This window comes from Sphaeramia orbicularis, chromosome 12 (assembly GCF_902148855.1).
Source record: "Sphaeramia orbicularis chromosome 12, fSphaOr1.1, whole genome shotgun sequence".
Taxonomy (NCBI): domain Eukaryota; kingdom Metazoa; phylum Chordata; class Actinopteri; order Kurtiformes; family Apogonidae; genus Sphaeramia; species Sphaeramia orbicularis.
In genome coordinates, this window is record NC_043968.1 from 24,214,352 (window position 1) to 24,240,377 (window position 26,026).

The 26,026-nt window shown below is 40.9% G+C and overlaps 1 protein-coding gene across 6 annotated transcripts in view; it reads left to right on the forward strand.

Annotated features, from left to right (window-relative positions):
• Nucleotides 1-1,267: 1,267 nt before the first annotated feature.
• The window catches only part of nav3 (neuron navigator 3), a 187,387-nt gene continuing 162,628 nt past the window's right edge, over nt 1,268-26,026 (forward strand). For 5 of the 6 annotated variants that reach the window (XM_030149179.1, XM_030149180.1, XM_030149182.1 and 2 more), the window contains exon 1: nt 1,268-1,725. In XM_030149179.1, coding sequence (XP_030005039.1) covers nt 1,468-1,725 — 258 coding nt within the window. In that variant the 5' untranslated portion in view covers nt 1,268-1,467. The remainder of the gene's footprint in view (nt 1,726-26,026) is intronic. The other variant, XM_030149183.1, reaches the window with a different exon arrangement.

The following is a 26,026-nucleotide window of genomic DNA, read 5'->3' on the forward strand; positions in this document are numbered from 1 at the left end:
TTGATGAATCCCTTATTTAGTGGTGTTGGCATAAACCATATTTTTAAGGTCCAGTTTGTGATATTGTGACACCTAAGGGTCAAATTACAGATTACAATCAACTGATTACCTCTCGCTTCACCTCATTCTCCCTGCGGTGGCCACAAAAAGCATGAAAACAAGGACCTCAATAGAATTTGGCTTTGTTTAATTCCCTCTGGGCTTTTAAATCAAGGTGATATAAACTTTAGTTGTCACTCAAATATAGTAAATGACAGTGATGTACTTTAACGCTGGATGCCATTTGTGGTAAAAAGTAGTCTATTCTGAGCTACTGTAAAAAAAAAAAAAAAAAAAAAAAAGCTGAACCTTGAAATATTTAGAAGACAAACTGTGGATATTACATAATGTAGCATTTAGCATATTTTAGCTTATCACTTTAAACAATTAATAAACCTGGGTTTAGAGTTATATGTGTTTAGGTTTACATACAATTCTAAAGGTAAATCAGAAGTTGACGTCTATGTCTGATTTTGACACAAAGGCTTCCAGAGTTCATTATCTGTGTCTAGAATTAGTAATTTCTCTACCATACCTGTTTCTATTGAAAACAAGTAAGAGAAAAAAACAGGAAAGTGCAGTGTATTGCCAAGAATGAGTGACTGTAATGAGAGAGAGAATGGGTGCTCAAATTTGAGGCAAAGTGCAACTTAGCTGTAGAAACCAGTTGAGCAACTGCGTTCAGGCTTGACAAAGAAAAGGTCTTTTCTAGCAGAGAAAACCTGCAGATAATAAATCTTCTTTTGTATGACTTTTTTCCAGTCATACACTGTCTTATTTCTGAGGTCCTTTTCTGCTCTCATATTTTTACTATTTGTCTGATCAAAGGGCGGAGCAGCTCCAGATGTAGAATCAGAGTGTGTCTATTTCTAGTGTTCAGTGTTAGCATGAGGCAAGAGTAAAGAGGGAGAGAGGGACAGAGAAAAGAAAAGAGAGCTGTTTTGACAGTTGTGTTGGGGAGCACACACACAGACAGACACACACGCTCAATCAGGTCTCTGTAATCACGGTTTCGCCGAGTGGTGGTTATACCTTCCAGAGGAGTTCACGTCCCCTTGAACTGTTTTGGCTGACTTAGTGGTACACTTCTGACAGTGTGAGAGAGAGGGAGGGAAAGAGAGAGTGAGGGAAGGGGTGGGAGGAGAGCTGCTTGTGGGAGGAGAAGGAGGAGGGAATGAACTGGAGGAAGGAGAAGCTCTCTCAGTTTCTGTGAGTCCTGCTTGCTGTAGGCTACAGAATGAACGCAGTTGCTTTCCTCTCAGTCTGAGAGGCAACTGCCATTTTTCTTTTTCTTTTCTTTTTTTTTTGAGTTTTATTTTCTTTCCTGTGCCTGACATCAGGAGGAGACGCAGCCACCTTTTTTTCCGTTCCATACGGTACTTTTTTGGACCCAGTCCTGTGTTATTATTTCTGTGCCTGGGAAGTACCATGCCGGTTGTTGGCGTAGCCTCCAAGCTCAGGCAACCCTCTGCAGTGGGCACCAAGCCGGTGCACACCGCTCTCCCCATCCCCAGTGCGGTCAGGGCGGCCGCCTCACAAGGCTACATGACCCGACAGCAGGAGCTGAGGGCAGGTGACGGCGCCCCGGGGCTCTCCTGTCAGCTGTCAGTCAAGTCTGAGTTCCAGCAGGAGAAGACACCTGAGGGGAAGTCCAGAGCTGAGACAGAGGAGAGCAAGATCTGCAAGGTTAGTGCAGAGACACGGGGTCATTATGTCATTTAGTGTTTGCACGCAGCATAGAGATGATGCTCCACAGGTGTCAGGGATAAAAGAGCCAACACAGTCAAGCTCGTGACTGCTCACTCTCTGTGTCTGTGTTTGCCGTCCTTTATTTGGTTTGAGCAGGTGTCTGTCTAGCACTTAGACGGAGTTGGAGCTCATAGTGATGAGTCACATGTCCTTTGGTGGGATGATGTCAGAGGTTCCTGGTCATCAACAAAATGGGAAATTAGATGAGTAATGTATCAGTGTCAGTGTGTTACCTCATGCTGCCCATTCAAGTAAAATATACTTTACTGATCTGTCTGTGTGTGTGTGACTGTGTGTGTGTGTGTATGTGTGTGTGTGTGTGCTAAAACTAGTAAATTGAGTGGCATGGTTGTGTTCACTGAAGTATGAAGACCCTACATAGATGGCAAGTTGCGTCTGCTTCTCTAAAGGGAAGGAAACTAATACAAGGGTAATGGGTGCTACCTGAGAAGCCCTAATGATTAGATGTGCATGGTCTGAATACACTCTTTTACTTTTTTATTTTTTCTCCACATTTTGTCCCTTGTGCAGAGTAATATTTCAGATAGATTGCTTCCTCTCCTCTAGACTATATTCTTAATACCCCCAACAGTGTCAAGATATAGCAGATGTTTTAATAGACATGCAGAGATCATTAAACGGTTCACCATACCTAAACTCAGCCTGTGCCAAGTCCTTCCCTCTTTGCAGAAATGTTTGGCTGTATATCTGAGACTGCAACAGAGAAGGTGGGGTCGCTCTGTCCTGAGGAAGAAGGCGATTTTCAAAACTCCCCGCCAAATAGTTTGAACAGTGCCTCAGACATCCCACATGCAAAGCTGTCAGAGCACAAACTGAAACTTTCCTGTTTGTCCGGTTAATCACTCCTCACCCCCCCCCCCTTCCTCTTTCTACCGTTACAAGACTTAAGATACAAGACAAAAAAAATGATAAGGCGCCCTGACCCTGATTCATATTTTGGCTCTCAGACTTCTTGTACTGAACAAAGCTGCTGATTTTCCTCGTGACCTAAAGGAAACGTGGGCAGGAGACATCAAAGCACGGGTCAGTGCTGCTCTGCCTCTAAATCCTCACAGTGTGTCCGTGACTGAGTCTGAATCGCCTGCAGGGTGACTACGAGTAGGGGGTGCCGGAGTGTTTCATCATTAACCTGCTGCTGAACTGGCCACTTCAGCTTGACTTTCAGCTTGTTAATGTGACTGGAGTCCCAAAATGATCCTGCTTTGCATCTAGAAAAGCTGAAGCTAAAAGCAGAATTGAATTATGGCCATTTCACATCCCCTATCTCACTCTGAAATTCCGTCTCTTAATGTAGACTTCCTCACATCAGTTAGATACTTAACATATCCCCTACTATTTTTGTTTAACTTATATTGCCTTTCAAGTAATGTATTAGAGACAGTCTGCCTATCACTGTAGGTCAGTGTGAGCTCAGCTATTGTTCAGTACAATAAGGCTCAGTAAATATGAGCTAAATTGGCTGAAATGCACCATCAGTACAGTCCCTGTCCCTGGGAAGGTTCCAGGCAGACAGAAACCTCTTGCCTGCCCCAGCCTGTCAGTGTGGGTGAGGAATGGGTGGTATGGAGGGGGTAATTAGTCTGTCTAATTGTGTTGTGTAGTCCCTTAAGAGCTTTACTCTCTGAGCTTTCAGAGCAAAAAGGGAAAGAAGGTGGAGTAAACGCTGTCATTACTCCTTCACATTAAACAACACTCCTTGTTTTGTTTGGAGTCCTATTATCAAGCAGGATCAAGTGTGGGACGCTGAATGTGAGTGTGTGAATGTGTGTGCAGTGCATGACTGCATGCTTGTTTGTGCACATGAACCCCCTTGTATAGAGTTCAGTAGTCCCAGCATGTGTCGGCTTGTTCGTCTGACATCCTTACAGGGGTGAAGTTTTCCAAATTTGGGAAGCTTTTTTTACCTTGCAAATTCAGGTTCTCATGGTGACAAATTTCCACCTGTCTGATCAGCAATAATATATAGCTGTGTGCATGCCTCTGTTATGATTATTTTCTCGTTGCTGTCATACAGAACATCATGCAGTCAGCATAACAGTAAAATAAATCAGAAATTCTTTGATCGCCAGATTTATACACCGCAAGAAGTGCAAGAATCAGCATCAGGATGTGCTGTGTCTGCAGAATGATTATGACAGAAGTGCTAAAAAAATAAATAAATAAGGGGGATAAGCGGTAAGGAGAGAAAAAGAAGGGATTTGTTGTTTCCTCTGTCTTGTGTTTGTTGAGGACACCAGTCGTGCTGTTGTTTTTTTGCAGAGCCAAAGAGGAAGTCCAAGTAAGTCTTAAGACAAGCACTGCTGAAACAAATCTGATCTGCAGCTTAGTCTTGAGAGGTTCCATTTTTCACAGCTGTACAGTAGCTGCTGTACAACTACAAAGTGAATAAAATGGAACTGGACAGTACCGGGTGCACGCAGCAACTTTGGTGGATTTCTCTAGCGAGTTCAAGTGCTTTTTCTTTTGCTGAGTAATGAACTAGATCTAATAGTGTGTAAAGGGCACCATTAGGGCTGCCTAGACGAGGTAATTTTGGACACAATTCAGTATTAGTTGGTCTAATCTCAACAGTCTGATTGTATTGTGATAGATAATCCCTCAGGAATTGGCTGCACAATAGGATACACCTCATTTCACAGGAGTGTCCACGAATATTTGTAGCCTTAGTTACGTCTATGTCTGGGAAGTAAATAAATGAACAAATACAGAAATTCTGTTACTATGTGGAGGTTGTTGAACATGAAACCCAGAAATGGGAGTTTGTGAGTTTATTTGGCAAACGGACGGTTTTCAGTGCATTGGCTCAACATTATGCTGAATTCCCAGGTTAAATTATTATTATATCAGTATCTTTAGTTAATCTAACCATTAACAAGATAAGAGATACATATTAATTTCTTCTGATTGCACAGAACAGAAACCATTACCAATTTATAAAATGATAAAATTTGGCAGTAGATCACTTAGTTTCCATTGACTTAAGCAGTATTTTATGTGTTCACTCCGTGTGTTTGCCTTTGTGTTATCAGGCTAGTTTACAAGAATGACCTTCAAGTTGCACAGCTCTCCCAGATGATAGCAGATAGCAGTGGAAGTCCAACTATCTCGCACTTGTACTCACACTCTTCCAAAGCACCTAACAGCTTAATCTATCTACAATTTTGCCTGTCATAGTTTCCTATTTGGCCTCTCTGTGATTGAGATGAGAACAAGGTGAGATATTTGCTCTTCCTGTTGTACTCTCTATCAACAGTTTGCATCAGTCACTGCCTCTGGCACTCCCAGATGAGGAGATGGAATGACAAACTTATCTAAGTTGACTGGGCTTTAATGAAGTGTCAGCAACGCCACCACTGATGCGGAATCATCATATGCATCAAGAGTCTTGGCATCTGTCCAAATCACACAGCCCAGGGACTTATTTAGTGGGTAATTGCAGGTCTTTTTTTTTTTTTTTTTTTTTGGAGGTGAAATGGAAAATTGCATCACACCTTTTTCGTGAAATCTACAGTACGGAAGACGAATAAATCAATAAAGAACGATATGAGTCCAGTACTTTTCTTTCTTTTTACACACAGCATATATCTGTCTATTACAATTACAAAGACTGTGCAAAATGCCCTGAGGTGGATGTTTAAGATACCACAAGTACCCACTGTAAACTCATTCTGCAGTTATCTTTGTCCTCTGTCAGTCTACTGTACCCTGATATGCCCTCTGTTATGTCAACAGAATACACTCACACTGTATATGGTGAATGGGCCTTTATCTCAGAAATGCTGTTCACTGTATACATGAGCTGTGCTGCTATTTTCGTGGGCTCTGATGTCAGTGAAATGTTATCCTGCAATGTTGCTGCTTGTGAACAAGAGCAAGTGTTTTCCGGAAGTGTAGTTGAGTGCCAGACACACTCACCCACTTAGAGACACAAACCATCCTGTTGATCCAATTCAGGTTTGCCCTTGTGTACATTGTGGACAAAATCACAGCCTGTTGTACCATATTATTCTTTTTCGGGGGCATCTATCTCAGCTATGGTGTGATAAAACTTCAAGGCAACAATACGGGTGTGTTCAAAATAAGGAAAGTGAGGTGGATGCCCCCAGGGATAGATGTTGGAGTCCAGTGAGTTTGAGTGAGCAGAATGTAAACACACTCCTTCTGTTTCTCTGGGTGGGCCTGATACTGGCTCTTTCTCCTGTCCTCTCTCTCTCTCCCTCTTTTTGTTTTTCTCTGTATTGTTCCCACTTTTCAACTTTTCTTCAAGTGCTTTTTCAGCAGGATTTTTGCATTCACATTTTCTACATTTCCAGGCACACACAATGTTTAAATCACAGCAACATTTACAAGCTTTCATAGTGATTAGTAATGGAGCACTAATGGTAATGGGAATTAAAAAAAGGCACTGGCTACTGCCACAGTACTGTGACATGAAATATTGGTTTGTCTATTGTCTAGAGCCAATCAAATGTCAGCATTTGTACTAGAGCCAATCATGGATAATGTTCCATGAACTCATTCACCTCTTGTTGCCACAGTACTGTGGTCATATATGACGATGGTGTATACTTCAGTGCATCCGTTTGTACATGTTTCTACCACAGTACTGTAGCAATAGATGGAAGAAACGACAAATTAGTGATAGTATATAGTATAGAAGAGGAATTATTGTTCTAAATACTCTATATGTTGTTTTATGGTGTTCTTTGCTCTGTGCAATCATTGAGATTGAGGCTGGAGAAGGTGGGCGGAGCTACATGTTAGATGCAACATTGTGCCATGTTACTTCTCAGTTCTGTGTCAGTTCTGTGTATTGAGTGCTGTGGCCCGAATTCTGCACTCTGAATGTTGTCCCAGTGGCTGATTTATGGCCGGACCTCGTCCTTACAGTTGGAAAGAGCATCTGTTGAAGTGCAATTTCCCACATTAAAATGATCATGTATTATGTATTATGTGGTCATACCATTTATTTATTCGGGTTTTTGCACTTAAGCACACAATCACAAATACATATAATCACCATCATATGTGCATCTGTTGAAAGCCTTGAATTGTGCACAGTTATTTTCATTATACATTTATACAGATCTGATCAAAATCTTAAGACCAGTTGAAAAATAGCTAGAATTTACCTTTTGCACATTTGGATTTTAATGAGGTTTTAAGTAGAGCTACAATATACAAAAGCAAGAAGTGGGAGTGAGACAAAAAGCACTTTGAAAAAGTAATTTATTGAACACAAGTAAACTGAAATAGGCTGTTTATCAGCTGATCAAAAGTTTAAGACCATCGCTCAAAAAATTACAAAAAACTCTCCAAACCAGAACAAAAAATTTTCTCAGTAGGACTCAGTAATGAGTAGCTCCACCGTTCTTGTTAATCACTTCAAAAATTCATTTGGGCATGCTTGATGCGAGTGTTTCCAGGAGGCTGGTGGGAACATTGCTCCAAGTGGTGAAGATGGCTTCACGAAGGGTATCAACTGTCTGGAACTGATGGCCATTTTTATAAACTTCCCTTGCCATCCATCCCCAAATGTTCTCTATGGGATTTAAATCAGGGGAACATGCGGGATGGTCCAAAAGAGTGATGTTATTCTCCCTGAAGAAGTCCTTCGTCAAGCGAGCACTGTGAACTGCAGCGTTGTCCTGTTTTTAAACCCAGCTGTTACCACACAGACGAGGGCCCTCAGTCATGAGGGATGCCCGCTGCAACATCTGCACGTAACCAGCCGCCGTTTGACGACCCTGCACCACCTGAAGCTCCAGTGTTCCATTGAATGAAAAAGTACCTCAGATCATGATGGACCCCCTCCACTGTGCCAGGTAGAAAACATCTCAGGTGGAATCTTCTTGTCATGCCAGTAACATTGGAAGCCATCTGGACCATCAAGGTTAAATTTTTTCTCATCAGAGAATAAAACTTTTTTCCACCTTTCAATGTCCCATGTTTGATGCTCCCTGGCAAAGTCTAAACAGGCAGTTTTGTGGTGTTGTAGGAGATGAGGTCTTTGAATTCATTTTTTGTTTTTTGAAACCCTTTTCCCGCAGATGCCGTCTGATGGTTATTGCACTGCAGTCGGCACCAGTAAGGGCCTTAATTTGGGTCGAGGACCGCCCTGTGTCTTGACGGACAGTCAATCGGATCCTCCGGCTCAGCGCAGGTGTAATTTTTTTGGGTCTACCACTTGACTTTTTTGTTCCATAATGCTCAGGGTCTGTCAAAAAATTTAGAATGACTGTCTTACTGCATCCAACCTCAGCAGCAATGGCACGCTGCGAGAGGCCTTGCTTATGCAGCTCGACGATCCGACCACGTTCAAGAAGAGAAAGCTTCTTAGCTTTAGCCATCAGGAGGGCATGACCGTGTGAATGCCCGACAGAAAATGAGAATTTTGAGCAGATTTTGGCTTTTATACCCTGCGGTCTTAAACTTTTGATCAGCTGATAAACAGCCTATTTCAGTTTACTTGTTGTTTTCAATAAATTACTTTTTCAAAGTGCTTTTTGTCTCACTCCCCCTTCTTGCTTTTGTATATTGTAGCTCTACTTAAAACCTCATTAAGATCCAAATGTGCAAAAGGTAAATTCTAGCTATTTTTCAGCTGGTCTTAAGATTTTGATCAGGTCTGTATGCTTTGTTAACTGTTTAATCGAATAGGATAGGTTAGCAAAAATAAATAAACAAAATGTCTTAGTTTATAAAGTGATGCTCAATTTGATAAAACAGTCCAAAGCCTAATATTCATATTCCAATATTTGTGATTTCTCCAAGCATCTAATGATTTACACAATTAACTGTTGCAGCTTCAGATGAATTTGAAGAAATTACCCACATTTTTAAGTTTCAGCAGCTGAGCACCGGTCTACATAACCCATTAAAAACTGGAGTAATGATGGTTCTGTCCAGCAGCTCCTTAGTGGCTCAGCCTCACTGCTGAAACAACAGAGAGAACAGAGAGTGCATGAGGGGGCCAGTGTGTTCCAGCAGAAAGAGGAGGAGGGGGTGTCTGAACGTGTCCTAGTCATGGGTGGTCCGTCTTGCCGTGTGCCGGACTCCATATCTGGAAGAGCTGTTGTCGTGTAGAGGTGCGAATGCTAACGAGCAAGAAAAGCAGCACTGCTATATTTACACTTCTTCCAGCTGCCAGTGTCAGCGTTCTTTAAAAGGATCTGTGACGACACTGGAATCGTTGTTTGGTACATGTTGATTCAAAATTGCATTCTTGGAAAAGAAACTGCAACTTGTTTGACTTGAGTGTAGAATGACATGGAAGTTGGCATGAAAATTGTCTTGGTTAGAGCCAGTCACACGCACAATAAAATTATGCAGCTTGTATTTGCTGCTGCAGTTTTTATCGTGATCTCCATTTCCATTTTTACTTCAACTGGGTCAAAACACAGTATTTGAAATCTGTCTGACAGGACATTTTAGAGACAATTTGACAGATTATTGTTGCTAAATGACCCACATTTTTACTTTTAAATTCATTTTTGCTTTAGTTGGACCATAAGAGATTACCCAAAACAAGGAGCTACTTTATATTGAATTAAATGTTGGAATGGCAATCAATTAAAGTTCGCTCTCTGACGGGACATTACTATGTTTTGACCCAACTACTGGTCAACAGTCTGTCAGATACAAGTTAGGAATGTGGAAGTGATTTTTGGACCAACACGTGAATTTGAATGAAGATTATCAAATTAAACAAGAAATGTGAAATAGGCCTCACAAATCAGATTATTTTGTGTTTGAGTAACTGACGTGATGTGTTTCGTGTGATTCTACTTCTATAACATTCCCCAACACTGCTGAGATTCCTCATGACCCCTGGGTTGAAATAGGAAAAATATTTGAGACAATATTATGCTTTCCAGTGCTCTTACATTCTCCTTTTCCCTGTCGTTTTTGTCTTACACACAGTATTTCATTGGCTTTCGTGCCGCAGGGAGTCTGCTGTTGGCTGCGGTGTTTAAATCTTGGAGTGAGAACACACAGAGCGGCCGGTGTTTACAGTACAGCCACACCGGTTAAAAATACCCTCCCCTGGATGTACAGTCACCGTGTTCACTCCAAAACACTCACTGCAAAACAAGTTGAAGTACATGACTTGTATTTGTAGTAAGCAGCTGTAGGTAGATTCAACAAAGAGGTCAATGTAGAGGTATTTGAAGGTTCATTTTTGTTTAGTAGAGCTGCAGATCCAATACAATTACATGTCCTATCCACATGAAAGGTCCCGAGCTGAGGATATTTGGGCCTCGCTCAAAGGCGGCTTGATGTTTGCTGTCACTGCACTGTGTTTTTAAGTTACAACAAACTCACTCTGTGTTAAAGCTCCATAACTCAAATAACTGAGATTAAAGTGAGCAAAGCGTGCCCTGTTGTTGTGTCATCCCACTCTGAGGTTTCTCTCTGATGTTTTTGACTCTGCATCATGGCTCTGATTGGATGCAGGACGACATACAAGGGTGCGTGTGGAAGAAAACTTGCCCTGTGTTCATTCCGAGACTGGTATGGCACCAGTACATGCACACAAACATACACACACACATACACACACAGCCTCCAGGCCTTCTGCTAGTTCAAAGGTAGGTTTGCTAATGATCCAAGAGAGAGACTGTTCACTTGTTCAGAGTCATAAAAGAAGAAAAGGAAACACAGAGTCAAATGAACACGCATAATAGAAGGTCTTTACATGTTTTTTTGATGTACATTTATCCAGTGAGTTGCCCCCATCTTTATCCCATCTTTGCGCTAAGGTAAGCCAACCGCCTGCTGAATCAACACATAAATTATTCATATGGCAAAATGTAACGTACCTAACTGTTCCTACTTAAAAGTCATTTCCATATTGTAGAAAAACAGGATGACAGTATCCTTTCTGAATCTGCCTGAAGCTGTGCTGTCTCCACCTGATGCTTGTTGTAGGTTACAGTAAGGTCAGTAAGGAGGGAATGTACACACTGATCTAAACGACACACACACACACACATACAGGAGGTTTTGTGTAGATCAGCTTTACCTCCACCTCAGATTTCCTCCATTTGTCTCTCTTCAGCTGTCTGTCAGTGCTCTCTCTGTCAACTCTGTTTTCTTAGCGCCCTCTTCCCTCCTTCCTTTATTCTCTCTCATTCTCTCCTTTTCACATCACCCCAGCACTTTTTTTTTTTCCACTGCGTCTCCCGTCACTGTCTTTCTGCTCTCACCCATTCCCAGCATTCTTGTCTCACTCCTTCCCTGGCCTCCTTTGCCTGTCTCCCCTAAGTGGAGCCTTTTTTTCTGATTCCATTCCCTCCAACTCACTTACTGGTATTTTCCTTTGACCTTTATCCCCTCTTCTTTGTCATATTCTTGTTTTTTTCTCTTTCCATCCCTTTCCTCATCATGCTCCACCTCTGCTTCTACTTTGCTTTCACTGTATCTTTTCTCTGTGATCTTTATAATGAGAAAAGCATCAGGAGTGAGTTAACACACACACACACACACACCTGGCCCACTTCTCTTTCCGCATTTGTCACAGATAACCTTTCTATTCTCTTCTCTTCTTCTCTATTCTGACTTCTTTATGGGGTATCTAACCGTGACCCCGACAGCTGAAAGGAAACATCTGGGAAAGCCACAACAACTGGTGTCAAAAGTGTCAGACCAGGCATGGAGCGAACATCTTTACACATCTCATAACACATGCTAACCGGGGCCAGTGCTTTGTGTGGATGTGTATGATGTTTTTAATCACACTGTGAGGATGATTGCTGATATTATGAGTCAAGCTAGCGGTCTCTGTGGTATTGACTCAGGGCTTACATGGCAGTGGTGGTAGATCAGTATCAGCATGATTACTAGGTTTCTTGACACTTCCGAGGCACCTGGAAAGAGGCGGGTGTGAGGGTGCACTGCAAAAATCATAATCTTATCAAGTTTATTTTTCTCATTTCTCATCAAAATATCTCATCACACTTAAAATAAGACCTAATTACCCAAAGAGCAACTTTTCAGTGAGATTTAAGAACTTATTTTTAGACAGTAGATCTTGAAAATCTTATTTCAAGATTTTTTTTTTTTTCTTTGATTGTATCTTTATTTGGAATGATCATGCAAATTCACCAGCATATTGACATTGGTAGAAAAACAAAAAAATGTCATTCCAGATTTTTTTTTTTTTTTTTTTTTTTTGAGTCCAGGAGATGCACTTCACCTGCCCATAAGGCAAACGTGTCCCAAAAACAAAAAGAAACATCAAATCATGGAACAAAGTTAGCTCATTCTGAAATAACCCAAATTCAACAGCAACTGCACTCAAGTAATCAGAGTGGGTATAAATTTCAAGAAATTTTACAAAATAATTTTCACTGGTTCCACGGGCAGATTTATTTTTTTCTTGAATTGAGCAAAAAAATCTTGAATTAAGCACAAAAAAATCTGCCAGTGGAACATGTGAAAATTGTCTTGTAAGATTTCCAAGATTTTCAAGATCTATTGTCTAAAAATAAGTTCATATATCTCACTGAAAAGTGATTCTTTCGGTGATTATGTCTCATTTTAAGGGTGATGAGATATTTTGACTAGAAATGAGAAAAATACACTTGGTAAGATTTTGATTTTTTCCAGTGTGAAACTACAAGTAAACAGTTTGTAGGGCTTAACCATGGACTCCCTATAGAGATTTTTAATTACACTGTTTTCCTCTTACATTTAGATCAAACATCTGCATAGCTCGAATCCTTTGCCATGTGGGAAAACATTAAGAGTTGACAGTAAGACATTGTGGTCGCACTGGAATTTTTCAGGTGTGAATATTTGTGAATGTGAACGTGAAAGTTAGGGATGCTGGAGAAAATAGCATCAATCATCCACCCTCGGGTTATGTTTAAGGGATCACTCCTGAATGTTTTTGATAAACAAATAGAAAACACAAACCAACCCTCAGACGCAGATGGCTGGATGAAAAGCTTGTTCTGGTGGGATGCTGGGTGGCGGTTTGTTGCAGTACCCTCCCTTGGCACAACCTTTTACAGGGCGCTTAACAGAACGAGCACACATGTTTTTTTGGAGCGGTTAGCCCTCACATTTAGACTCATCAGTACCCACAACCAGCATCTATGCACTCATTATTTTTCCACATTTTTTTTCAATCCAGACATGTCGGTTTTTCTTCTTTTCTACATTTGTGTCCGTTAAAAGCTTATGTAAGGGCCAATAAAATGCCAAATGGAAATCATTACTCCTCCTCATATATTTCTGTATGTTTACTTGAGCAGAAGCACCCCATGAGGGAATTTCTTGCATGTACGCGGTCGACTTTTTGTCCAATTACCTTACAACAAGCGAGTCCTGCAACAATTGCTTTCTAATATACTTGTTTTTGCTAGCAAATACAGGGGATATAACACCAAATCACAGCTTTATTACTATCACTAAACACATTCCTTGACGTATGAAAAGAGCAGCTCTGTGCTCTGAATATAAACAAATCTGGTAACACTATCAAAGAGCAGCTTTTACACAGTTTATTTAGTTATTGCAGTTAATTATCACACAGTTAAGAGTTAGCATTGATTTAGAACTTGCAAATGGACTCTATGCACAGCCCCACTACTTCCTGAACTTCAGGTGGGTCCTTTACTTCCTGTCTTTCATTATTGGACACCCTGATTAATGCAGGTGTATCTGCTACTTCTTGTTGTGATTACTGATTAACCCTTTCATGCATTAATTGTGAGAACCTTTGTCAAGATTTTTTTCTTCAGTGTTTTTATTCCTCCTTAGGCATGAAAAAAACAATGTGATCGAGTTTTTTTTTTTTTCTGTGGCGTTACAAAAATGTCCATGCATTTAATTTTTGAAGTAAAGAAACGTGTTTAAAACCCAATATCAGAGAGGGATATGAAAACAGTGAAATAAAAACATGGTTAATACTGCTAATCTGATGTCTTCTCACATTTTAACATATTCTAATGCTAGTAATTCCTCACTTCATCGAGATAATGTGTAAAAAAAACCCTTCTTGTCCAACAAATAACAATTGATTTACACTCAAACACGTTCGTGCAGATCAGGTTTATGAAGAATGGCAAAATTACAGTAATGGTGTGAATGTCAGGATATGAGATGATGCGTAAGTGTCCACTGTGTTGGCTGATATGGAACTAAAACAACAAAACCCATTAATATACAAGAGAACAACTGGAGAATAACTGTCCACTGGAGTGACTTGAAAGGGTTAATTAGGCACACCTGGATTAATCAGTGTGTCCAGTAATGAAAGACAGGAAGTAAAGGACCCACCTGAAGTTCAGGAAGTAGTGGGGCTGTGTATAGAGCCCACTGAATGTAGGCAGAAAAGACAAGACAAGACAAAGAATATTCTGTGGGTTTATACCGGTGAACAGGTTTGGGTACCATTGCCTTACACTGTCATGTATTCAGGCTTGTTTAACTTGGGTGGCCCTGGTGAAATCACACCTGTGACCCCTGGGATTTTAGTCGTTTTGGTTAAGTCACCAGGGGGTGATCACTTGCATATCAGACTCATCTTACAAAGCTCCCAAAGAGGGAAAAAAACATAGGAGAACACACCCTTGGACACCATTTATCAAATGTATTTCTCTCCAGAATTAACTTGTAAGACCTGTTCCGTCATCTGAATTATTCAAACCCCAGAGATTTAACTTGTGACACATTTTATTCCTTCAGAATAACTCAGCCTGTATTTGTGCTGTTTTGGGATTCACTGAAACACAGCTTTTGGTGGTTTTACGGCGGCATATAAATAATGCAGTTGGAAGCAGACCCAGTGATCATAATACAGTCATGAGGTCACGGGCTCACTCAGTGGTGCGTGACCCCTTCAACCTTAGGCCAGACTGTAGAGCACTGTGGCAACTTTTGATGTGTCCATGGCCTTTTGGTAACAGTAAATGGACTGTGAAACTGCATGTTGCGTTGCTGAAACTGGAGCCTTGTGGGTGCTCGTCTGTGTCTGTGCTTCTGTGTTATTAAAAATGAAATGAAATGAGGTCTTTTACAGTAATATAAATTATGAAGTAGTTTTTCAGTAGTGGGTGGTGTGGTGGTTGCGTGTTTAATGCTGCTGTCTCTCAAGGGGAAGTACTTGGATTTGATCCCAGTCGTAGATCTTTATGTTCATGTGTTGTCTCCATACAGACGAGTGACAAGTTAAAGGAGAAACCAACATAAAGTGCATATTTAGATGTAGAATTTGTTGACTGAATGTTTTGATGAGTTTGTAAATTTTTAGAATTTCCCTTTGGTCATGTTTCTTTTCACATAGCACAAACTCCAAGAGAGCTAAAATGCATCACCACAAACCATGTAAAAACTTAACTCAGTTAATTGGTAAGATGTGTTTGGGGGGGTTAGATATAGCAAGAAGGTCCGATGTTGAGCTTGTGAATATTTATGTATAATAAGTATTATTCTTCTAGTTACTATTCAAGCTTCTACAGTTTGTGCATATTTCTCCATATTCCAGTCTGAAAAGTATCTAACTACAGAAATATTCAACAAACCTCAAGAGTTCACGTGGTTGTTGGGTGATATTGATGTTAGATCATGTTCTTACTATGAAGGAACCACTCCAGGACTCATCGGGAACCAAACCGTTCTGGGTCCAGTGGTTGTGATTGGATCTGATTGTTTTGGTCAACACCTTAATATGGTTGAAGTGTTCAGAGCTGACCAAACAAACTAAACCGAGGGGTAAAACTAAGTATGGTTCATATTTTATTTAAGTGAGCTAATGGCTGCTGGTGTTTAAACTCCTTTAGAAAGGTCTTGATCCACCACAAATTGTCAGAACAGCTTCAGTGTGATTTGCCATTGATTCTGCAAGTGTGTGAACTCTACTGGAGCAGCACACACTATTCTAACTAAAGATATTCCATAGTTTTCTGTTTTGATGATAGTGGTGGAGAATGCTGTCCATCATGTTGGACAGAAAATTAACAGTTCAACTGGGTTCAGATCTGCATGTGAAGGCGACAGCATATGATTTACATAATATCTTTATTCATCTAACAATTCAGTGACCCCTTGTGTCCTATACATATAGGGTATTGTCATTTTAGAAGAGACCACTTGGTTTTCCTTTAGTTCTTCAAGGGTCTGTGTGTGAGTTTAGTGGAAGATCTAGCAGAAAATTCCAAATCACAGTTACAACTCAAATCAATGCTACCACCTACTGCTACCATAAACCACATGGCAGGTCCTGACTCCATGTTTCTAGTGAGCCAGGCGATAATTAATTGTATATCCAGTGCCTGGTAGTGGCTCACAATACTTCACAGTCAGGGCTGTTTTATAGCCTTCTCCTGTCCTGATATGGCTCTTCCTCTGTGCTTTAGGTGGGTTTATTTTTCGCCAAAGTGCAAAGCACCGCTCCATTAAAACGGTCATTTCCGCCTCAACATCACAACCTTATTGCCTCTGCCATTCCACTGTATAATGTTTTCCCATAAAGCGTGTTAACTCTGCCATTAATAAGTGTTAAACATGAACCACTGACTCTTGACAGTGTCTCCAGAGATACAGAGCTGAATTCAGATTCTACTAACCCGTTATGCTTTCACTTTTACCTCTCTACCACACCGCCCTTCATTGGCCACCCCATATGGCCAACAAAGCCCTGCTGTTTAGGCCAGAGAGAGTTTCTCACAGGATAAGTCTCTTGATACACATTGGGGCTTGGTTTTATTTACTGGCTGCTGTTGTTGTTGCTCCCACGTGAAAGCTCATAGTGCATTTAACAACCCAAGGCTTTTTGCTGATGTATCCACAGAGGCTTTTCTGAGCTCTGCTCATTTCCTCTTCCAGCCCAGTGACCTTGATTGTTGTCACTTAAACAAGCAATGGGTTTGTTTTATTGCATCTGGAAAAGGGATAGTGACATTGCCAAAGCTCACACCCAATGGGAGTTTCTTAATGTGGATCTTTTCAGCTTGTCCAGCAAGGAACAAGTTCCTCTCTATTTCTGTTGATGAATAGCACTCATCCTTAATACTCTACTACTACTTATTTTCCGCCTAACCTCTTTAATGGCATAATAACTCTTCTCATATCTTAAAGAGACAGGAAAAGCACACACAGAGAGTCTTTATGTCTGTCAACATTGAAAGGTCATTGCCTCAAGTTTGGGGTCATAGGTTGAAGGTTCAGGTCATACTTGAGACTATAAGTGGAGTTTGTGGTGGTCCTGAAACCTCAGGCAAATGAGCAAACATTTTCCCTCATAATCCCTTAATGATGAGGAAGGGCTGTCAGCCATCTTGGCCTGAAGAGACTCATTACTGGAGTCATAATGAGAGGACAAGGAGTTCCTTGTAGCATCTACCAGGGTTCACATGCTACAGGCCATTTGCCAATTGCTTGTACACCGAAAGTCAGCTGCCCCTTTTGGAGATAAAAAGAAAAGAGGCTTTTGTATCGGCCATGCCACTTTCAGAAGCAGAACCCTACGTAAAGTACTCAAGCCTTTTTTTTTTTTTTTATTAAAAATTAAATGTCACATGGATACAAATAATAATGAATATTTTATCTTGCAGCCATGGTAGGCTTCAGCACCCCCATGACCCTCACGAGGACTAAGTAATTGAGACTGTGGATGGATGGACTTTCTTGTGCCTTTTGCCTAATGCATCTGTAAATGTCTGGTTTAGAGATGTAGCACAGGCCAGCAGCTTTAAGCATTCTTTGACTTTAATGGAAACTCTTTTCAAACTTACTAATATAATAAATATTACTAATCACTGCAGTGTGTTTTCGACTGTATTTAATGTATTTAATGACAATTTCAAGATTTAACAAAGAATTCCTTGTTCATCCAAGCAAAAGGATTCAGTTATTAATCAAAGTTCATTTAGTATGAGTCAAAGGATATGATTCATGAGGAGAGTCAGATTTCAGGTACTTTGCAAACAGATGAGCTGCCCACAGTGCAGGCTGGTGTGCAACTCTGCTGTCCTGACCGGATGAGGAAGGTCATTACATACTTGATAAACAGGGAATGACAACAGTTAAAATGGTCCAGGTGGAGGGACAACCTCAGAAGGGAGAGAGTCAGTCAGCAGTCACAGCACTGTTTCTTTTATTATTCAGTACTTATTTAAAAAAGATGTGGATGGTAGGAGTTAACTTGCCGCTGGATTGGAAGCAGATGCAGGCACCTCATTCAGGTTTAAACCCTTAATCGCTCCCTGCATCTGGGTCTCTGTTTTTGACCTTGTGGAGAGAACAGCTGAAGGTACAATACGTTGAGGCTGGGGGGTTGAGGATGTGGGAGGGGTGAGAGGGAAGGAAAAGTGTGAGCCAACAGGGAGAAATCATGGTACGTTGTATTAGGGACACTGGCTCATGCCTTGATTTAAGAAAGTCAGTGTTTCTCTGTAGGTTACAGTTGGAGTGAAGCCATTTAAATTAGGCTGCAATAGAGCGTGAGAGGTACAAGAAGCAGAGGAAGTGAGTAAAGAATGGAGATCTAAAATTATATACCAGGCTGATCGTATAGGAAGGGTGGTGAGTGCATTCAGTGCCAAATGTTTCAACTTAAGGATACAAAAGAAAGACTCACTTCATGTCACAAATTCAATCTAATCAAGGTCATTTGAATGGCTTTCTATACTTAGACATAAGGGGAATGTAAAGCCATGTGAAAACCACCTCCAAATGATTCACATTGATTTGAAGTTTTTGTGTGTCTCCTTTTGGGAATCATGATTTGAGGATCCTTGGCTGCTACTGATTTAGCATGCCCAAATTCCTAACATACATTACATTAGTCACATAATTTCATCAATTCATGCAAGTATCCATGCAGTGTTTATCACACACAAGCATCAAGATGAGCATTAGCAAGTTTATGGGAGCACAGGAGGAGCAAACATTGGCCCTTCTTCCCTTACTGTCATCAGATCAGCACTGGCTGATATTAATTTCTGTGAGCTTGACAGGAGCCATTAGTCTTGGGGAGTAGGCTTGAGTTACAGCATTTAGGGGGTAAGAATCCTCTGGCACAGCCTCCACTATATACACTATGTGTTATACAATAGGCCAGACCACAGAGAGGAGGTAAGGGAGGGAGAAGCATTTGGACAGACAGTATTAGAAGTGTGGGAAAGATGAAATGTCTTTTTAAGCCGGTCTGCAAACTTGCAGATGATCTTGAGCACCTCTCTGCTGTTGGAGGTAAAAGACAACATGAAGAAATTAAAAATATACAAAGTCCCATATATTGGAAGACCTGCATGTGAGACCAAGATCTGTTTGTTTTAACCCAATTCAAACCAGATAAAACTGTAGGATCTGTTGTTTTTGCTGACTATGCCGTACTTTAGGATGTTTCACTTCGCCTCATCCTTGATATGCTGCTCCCCACATGTGTTGAGTGAGCAGAAGGAGGAAAAGCTGGTCTCATGGGCCATGCCTGCTGTCTCCAGGTCAGAACTATACAATGTTTTCCGGGTACACACAAGACAGAGTGAAAGGAAACAGAGAAAAGGTCTGTGGGTTGAAAGGTAATGTCCTCTCCCACATCCAACAAACCTCAACTCGATGACTGATATCTGGATCAGTCCAGCAACAGTTACACTCCCACCCAGCAGCCACTTCCTCTCTGTCTCTTAGAATGAAAGCAGCTTGAATAGACTATGTAGTGCAGGGGTGTCAAACTCAGATCCTCAAGGGCCGGTATCCTGCATGTTTTAGATGCTTCCCTCTTCCAACACACCTGATTCAAATGATAAGCCTATCATCCAACTCTGCAGAAGCCTGATAACGACCGTCAGGTGTGCTGGAAGAGGGAAACATCTAAAACATGCAGGATACCGGCCCTCGAGGACCGGAGTTTGACACCTGTGATGTAGTGGGTGTTAAGCAGAGGTGATGTTTAACCTAAAATTCAAACATATACATTTGTCTGTTACTGTGATTGGAAATGAACATAATTTGCAGAAGAGCTAATATCAGTGCTGCCTACTATTTTAATATTTGATTCAATTGTTCCTGTCTATATTAGCATTACATTGGCATCTAGAGGTACCTAGGTACCCAGGTGCAGGTTCTGTATCTGATGAAGTTGTCCATAGTGGATCTATTTTTTAGGGCCTAATGATGAGAACTGGGAGAAAGCCAAAACAATGTTGACTTGTTTTCTAATTGGTCTGTATTGACTGTATGATGTTATCACTTCTGTGACACAGATATCTACCAGGTTTATTGGAATCTAGATAAGACCTCATTATTCACCAACCACTGTACCATAGTGTCAGTCCTTACAGGTGTATCCAAATGAGTCACACTTCTTTGTTGGTGCAGATTTGCTGCTTTGTAAAGTGCCTCTAGTGTGCTTTCACCCCAGCTTCTTGCTCTTTACACACTCTCCCATGACCAATTACAACATATAATGTACTGTAAAACTGTTTCTGTGAGTAAATCTACATGTATGCATGCACATTTACTCTAAGTAGAGTGTGAGTTTGTGAAAGAGAGAGATATGTGTGAGTCTTTTATGTGTGGGTGTGTATGAGCCTCATTTTCCCAGGTCTCCACTCCAGCGTAGCTCTTGGCGCTAAAAGCCCAGGCTGTAACACTTTAATAGCTGAGTTGTTTACTCTTTATACCGACCCACTTCACCTCCATTTTGGGAGGGTTCCTCTGCCTTTGGCATAGCGGCATGTAGACATTTTTACAGCTTTGTATGCCCAACACCATCTTGCTAACGGATTTTATGGCCCAATAGTTGGAGCGTGTGTGTGTATGTGTGTTTTATATTAGCTGCACATTATGCAATCAAACTTTGACAAAACTGGAGAAGTTTGTTATGGAGCGATGTTTCTTCTGTAAACTCAACAGGTTGCTGAAGTTCTGTACATGTTGTATATAGGTTTACTTACTGCTATTATTCATTATGCTGCAAGCCTCAAATGTTTCTGTCCTGCTGTGCTATTTCTTGGGAAGAGACCAAATGTCCTCTCTTAAGGAAATCATTAACAAGTAAGAATTTTAGATCATATGAACAGTCAGTAGCTGTCTGTAAGCAGACTAATGTCCAGTAACCCAGTCATTATTGCAAAGTAATTTCTGACTGGGTAACTCAAAACCCCAATGTAAAAGTTGTAATTATATAAAGATCAGCTTGTTGTATATTAGCCCACATATATACAGTAGGTCTTGCAAACAGGCCCTTAAAGTCTCCACTGAAACCACAACCACCCTTCAAAAGAGTAGGTGCAAACATTCCAGAGGGTTTAGATCTGATCCCATTTAACATCTGACATTTCCGCAGACGTTCCAGTGAAAATGTCAAAGCAGCACCTTGCAGCACTGTAGAGCAACCTGTTGTGTTAGTAAGGGGTGGCCCCAGTGGGAAGGGCTCCCCAAACCCCAGCAATAAGTTAAACAAGGTCAGCTTTATCTACAGAGTAAAGCATGATAGTTTGCCCAGAGGGTATTACTGTGTGGACAGTATTAATATCACAGCTGCAAACCATGAAGGCTTCACCAACACTACAATTATGCTACTTAGGCCTGTGGGGGGAAAAGTGCCGTTACAATATGATGATTAAAGGTGATCGGTGCTTGCCAGGAAGTTGACATTTTCAATATTTGGCCACAGCAGCCAGCTTTGCATTGCACGCACACTTGGACTTTTCATCTTGTGAAGGAGGTAACGGTTCCAAATGGAGCGCTGGGAACATGACTCAAATCCACGACGGGAGGAAAATCTGATCGGCTTGATAGTGTGTTTGTGTGTGTTCTCTGCAACATGTGGTTTACTACTGCAGTACTCTTAGGCTTGAAGAGTTGCTTTTGCTCTTGTCTGAGCTATTGTGATAAATGTTGGACAAACATTATTAAAATAAGCACTTTTTTTGTATTAATATTTGTAGCTGTCAACACCATAAAGAGACATTATGTGGTTAAATGAAAGAGGGACACTTCAGAATAAATGAGTCACTTTGTCAGCAGACAGTCTGTGTATTAAAAGGTAGGGAGGAACTTCAGGAGGGAATAATGGATACATTTTCCACCACTGTCCACAAATCTGCCAAGTCCAAACACCGAGCTGAGACAGCAGCCAGCTTACTTAGTGGCTGCACTCTGTCTGTCCTCAGCATTAGACACTTCAGCTAATGTTTTGGGCTGGAGCATTAGCCGCACTGGGTAAAAGTATGTTTGCCTTGGAAGTGGCAGCAGAGCCGGTGAGCACTGCCATCCATGTCAAGTGGTACACCGTATAATACCATCCCCGGCAAACTTGGAAGCCCAACGTGAGGAATTACATCTGCGGTTGTTTCAACACGAGCCTGAAGTGGTCGGCCCGGAGGCAGTATCACATCCAGAGGTCAGAAGGGGTGTAATTAAGGGAAATCTGTTTAAATATTTTAACATATTTATTGATGCTCTGTGACATGTGGAATTATGCCCCTCTTGCGTCAGGACTGCGCAGGCTTCCCAGTAAGTTCTCTTTAGCGGCAAGCCTCCATCTGTCCTCACTGGAAAAAGTACATGAACTCTCCATCAGCAAAGCCGGCTGCTTGCACGTTTTCTGTAGCAAAAGTTTTTGCAGACTTTGATAAGTCATGCTCAGCCCGAGACACTTGGAAGATGGTGTTTCTTTAACATTTACTCGCTGGCACCTGGTCAGTGCCATGTGCCTTTTAAACTTTTTGTTTGTTTGTTTCTTTTTTTTTTTTTTCCCCTGTCTTTAACTTGTCTTGTCCAGCATCATAACAGCAGAATGGTAGTCTGGCTGCCTTTTGGTGCTGAACAAATTTGCTTTGCCAAGGGAAACTTCATAAAGTATATGAGGCTCCCCGTGATATTCTACTGTCTTTATTATGAGTTTTGTTGAACCACATTTCGATGCCGGACCTGACATGGAGGAGCAGGGGGTTCCTTTAAACTTAAAAACCTTACCATAAAAACACAGATGTGTTTCTTTTGCCTCTCTTTGTCTGTTTGTCCTCTGCTGCACCTTCAGTTTCCACCACACTACCATCATCACATACACACACAATTTCTCCAGTCAGTCCCAGCGTCTTTTCATTCATGCACTGAGGCTTTGAGCAGGAGGCAGTCCAGAGGGCACACAAGTTCTGTGGTTTAAATTGGGTACAGAAGAAGAGCAAAAGTTTGTGGAAGTGCCCTCAAGCAAGGCATCGACCCACTAACTCCTCTGCTGAACCTACCAACAGCTGAGGACTTCCAGACATGAAAATGTGGAACACCGTATGCATGAAGTAAGGCATTGCAACAAATGAATGCAAGCTCAGACAGCCTTCACTGGATTAATAAAAAAAAAAAATAATAAAAATAAAAATCCAGATTTAGTTCCAACTCTCCTTTCGACCCACTGCAAACACATCAAGGCCCAAGAGGCACTTTTTATGGTGCAACATATTTTTGCTATAAATCACAAAGCATTCATAAGCTTTTTTTTTTCTTTTTCGGCAGTGGTTTTTGAATTTATCTCTCACGACAGACACACACAAACACAAAAAAGTTTTTTCCAAATGTCTGTTGCTTACAATGCTTAGAGGGTCATAAAAAAACTCAGGGGTGGTCACAGGCTTTCTGTACACTAACTGTCCAAGGTCAGCTTTTGGGGACTCTGCAGTGCTCATCTGTTAGGTGCTTCAGACTCCTTGTAAACACAGAGTAAGTTCTTTGGATGACCCCCCTCCCCCAACCCCCCACCCCACTGTCTGTTCACAACACTGTCCGCCTGTACCCTCATTCTGACTGTGCTGCCCTTATTAGAGGAGCCTCTGCCTCTGTTTTGCCGTTCATATTGACACAGAAGATGGAAATTTTCAGCTCTGTAGCCCTTTATTGCAGCCTCTCTATGTCCTATTGGACCAATTCAAAACATCCACAGGAGAAAAATTGACGCCTGTGAGAGTGTGTCTCTTTCTGACGCCAATGTTAATATAATATCAACACTATTTAGGAACATTGGCTGGATTAATTAAATAGTGGCCAATAGACTGTCTTTTAGAGATATAAACATGTGATAACATACACGTGCATTCAAATGTGTTGACACGAGATTAGCAAAGATTTTTTTTTTCCTTACACTGGTTTGCTCTATGGTATTACTCATTTAAAAAGATCAGAGTTTCCAGCACTTTGACCAAGAGATTCATGGAATTATGGACTCCCACAGGAAGACAGTAGGATTTTGGTGTGGCATATGCATGAAACCACTTGTGCTTCTCTTATACATCCTTCATGGTTAATGAATTCTGAAAGTTGTGGTTATAACTGAGTGCAGACAGAAGACTCTGAAAGTGTTGAAAGAATGTGTGAGAGAGGAACAATGACTGTTGGGTCACTTGCATGAGTAGTAGAGATGTCTATCCATATCGCACCAAAGTTCTGTTTGTTTTGACTAATAATTAGCTGCATTGAGTTAATTACCGACAATGTGATCCAATGTGTTAACCCATAAAGACCCAAACATCTACCAGTGAATAAAATCACCTATTGATCAAAAATGTTTAATACCTGTTGATCCACTAATCCTATCAATACATGTAAATAATTAGTGTAAAATGCAGTTTGTCATCGCTTCATGGAGTTTGTTAAATGACGGTGGATGGAGATACTTGTTTTATGATATATTTACTGAAAAAGTCACTTGTTCCTCAGTTTTCTCTGTTTCTGGTATAACAATCCTCAACTATAATTTGAGTTTTTATGAACATCTACATGATCAGTGAATTAAATATAGGAAAATACATGATTTTCACTGAAAAAAAATGCAAAATACAGAGGAGAATATTATAGTAAATGGTGATAAATCATTTAAGAAAGGTTAAATATAGAGAAAAGGTCATCTGGGAACTGTCAGAAAAGTAGCACTGGGTCTTTATAGGTTAAAGGTCAAATTCACATCTATATTTGTAGGAGGTGATTGGCATTCGTTTGTATTTTCAAGATAAGACAAGTTTTCAGGTTAAGAAAACATGGCATCATAAAGGTTGTTGTCATTACAGCCAGAGGCACAGAAGCACTTGGAAACAGCTTCACAGCAACGTAATAAACAGCAACAGTGATGATTAACTTTTGAGTCCATATCATAAAGCACATGGCACCTACCCAAATGCCTCTTCACTGTGCAGACCATCAGGAATGTAGAAGGAGTTTTTCACAGGCCTAGTGTATTACAAGATGAAGACAAGTGTGATGATTTGTGTAATTTTAATTGGAATATTTTGGTGAGAGGACATCTTGGCATCTGTAAGCAGACTTCACTGATGTGGTGCGATTGCGCAATGCAAAGTGACCTCTGTTTGATAGCCTTTTCTAGTTTTTCACGCAGAGGCAGGAGCTGTTGTTGCATCCAGGCATTTCATTAAGCAGTGAGGAAATGCAGACCGCAGCTCTCCCTCACAGCTCTTGATGGATTATGTTTTTAGGGAGGGTGCAGGGGGATTAATTCAGATGCGGTCATAATTGTTTCAGCGGTCACTTTTTATAGTGGGAACGTTAGAGGACTTTGCCAGTTTTCAGAAATTTTGCATAGAGAGAAATCAAGTTTAAGGTTGGCTCCTTGTACAGGTCCGATCCACTTCACGGCTCAGTTCAGCTCTGAATGATGAACATTAGTTTGTAGATATGAATTAATAAAAGTACACAGTAAAAAACACCCTAAAACATGAAACAAATCACAAAAGTATCATGCAAACATGAGATGGTAAGACCAGATGGAGAGTAAAAAGCTGGTTATAGTGCAGTAAAATATAACTCATCCATGCATAATATTAAGTTAATATCCACACGCAAGGGGCTGCCTGATTTCATATGCAAATTGAGCAATCAAACTTTAATGTGGAAAATAGTTATACTGTCGAGTGTATGCTTTAACTCCAATTGCTCTTCAGAGTCAGGGAGAACATGTGAAGGGTCAGCCTCTGTCTTTCCCACAACTTCTACCACCAACATGTGCAAAGGGAAAAATAAATACATGGAACGACCTCTGAAAAGCAAGCTGGAAAGTGATGTACAAAAAAGAGTGGTAAGAAAGGGAGTAAGAGTATTTCTGCAAAAAACCAGTCAGTTCTTTGGATTTTCCTCTTATTCATTCATTCATTATCTGAACCGGCTTTATCCTCACTAGGGTCATGGGAGTTGCTGGAGTCTATCTCAGCTACTTATGGGTGAAGGTGGGGTACACCCTAGACATGTCACCAGTTCG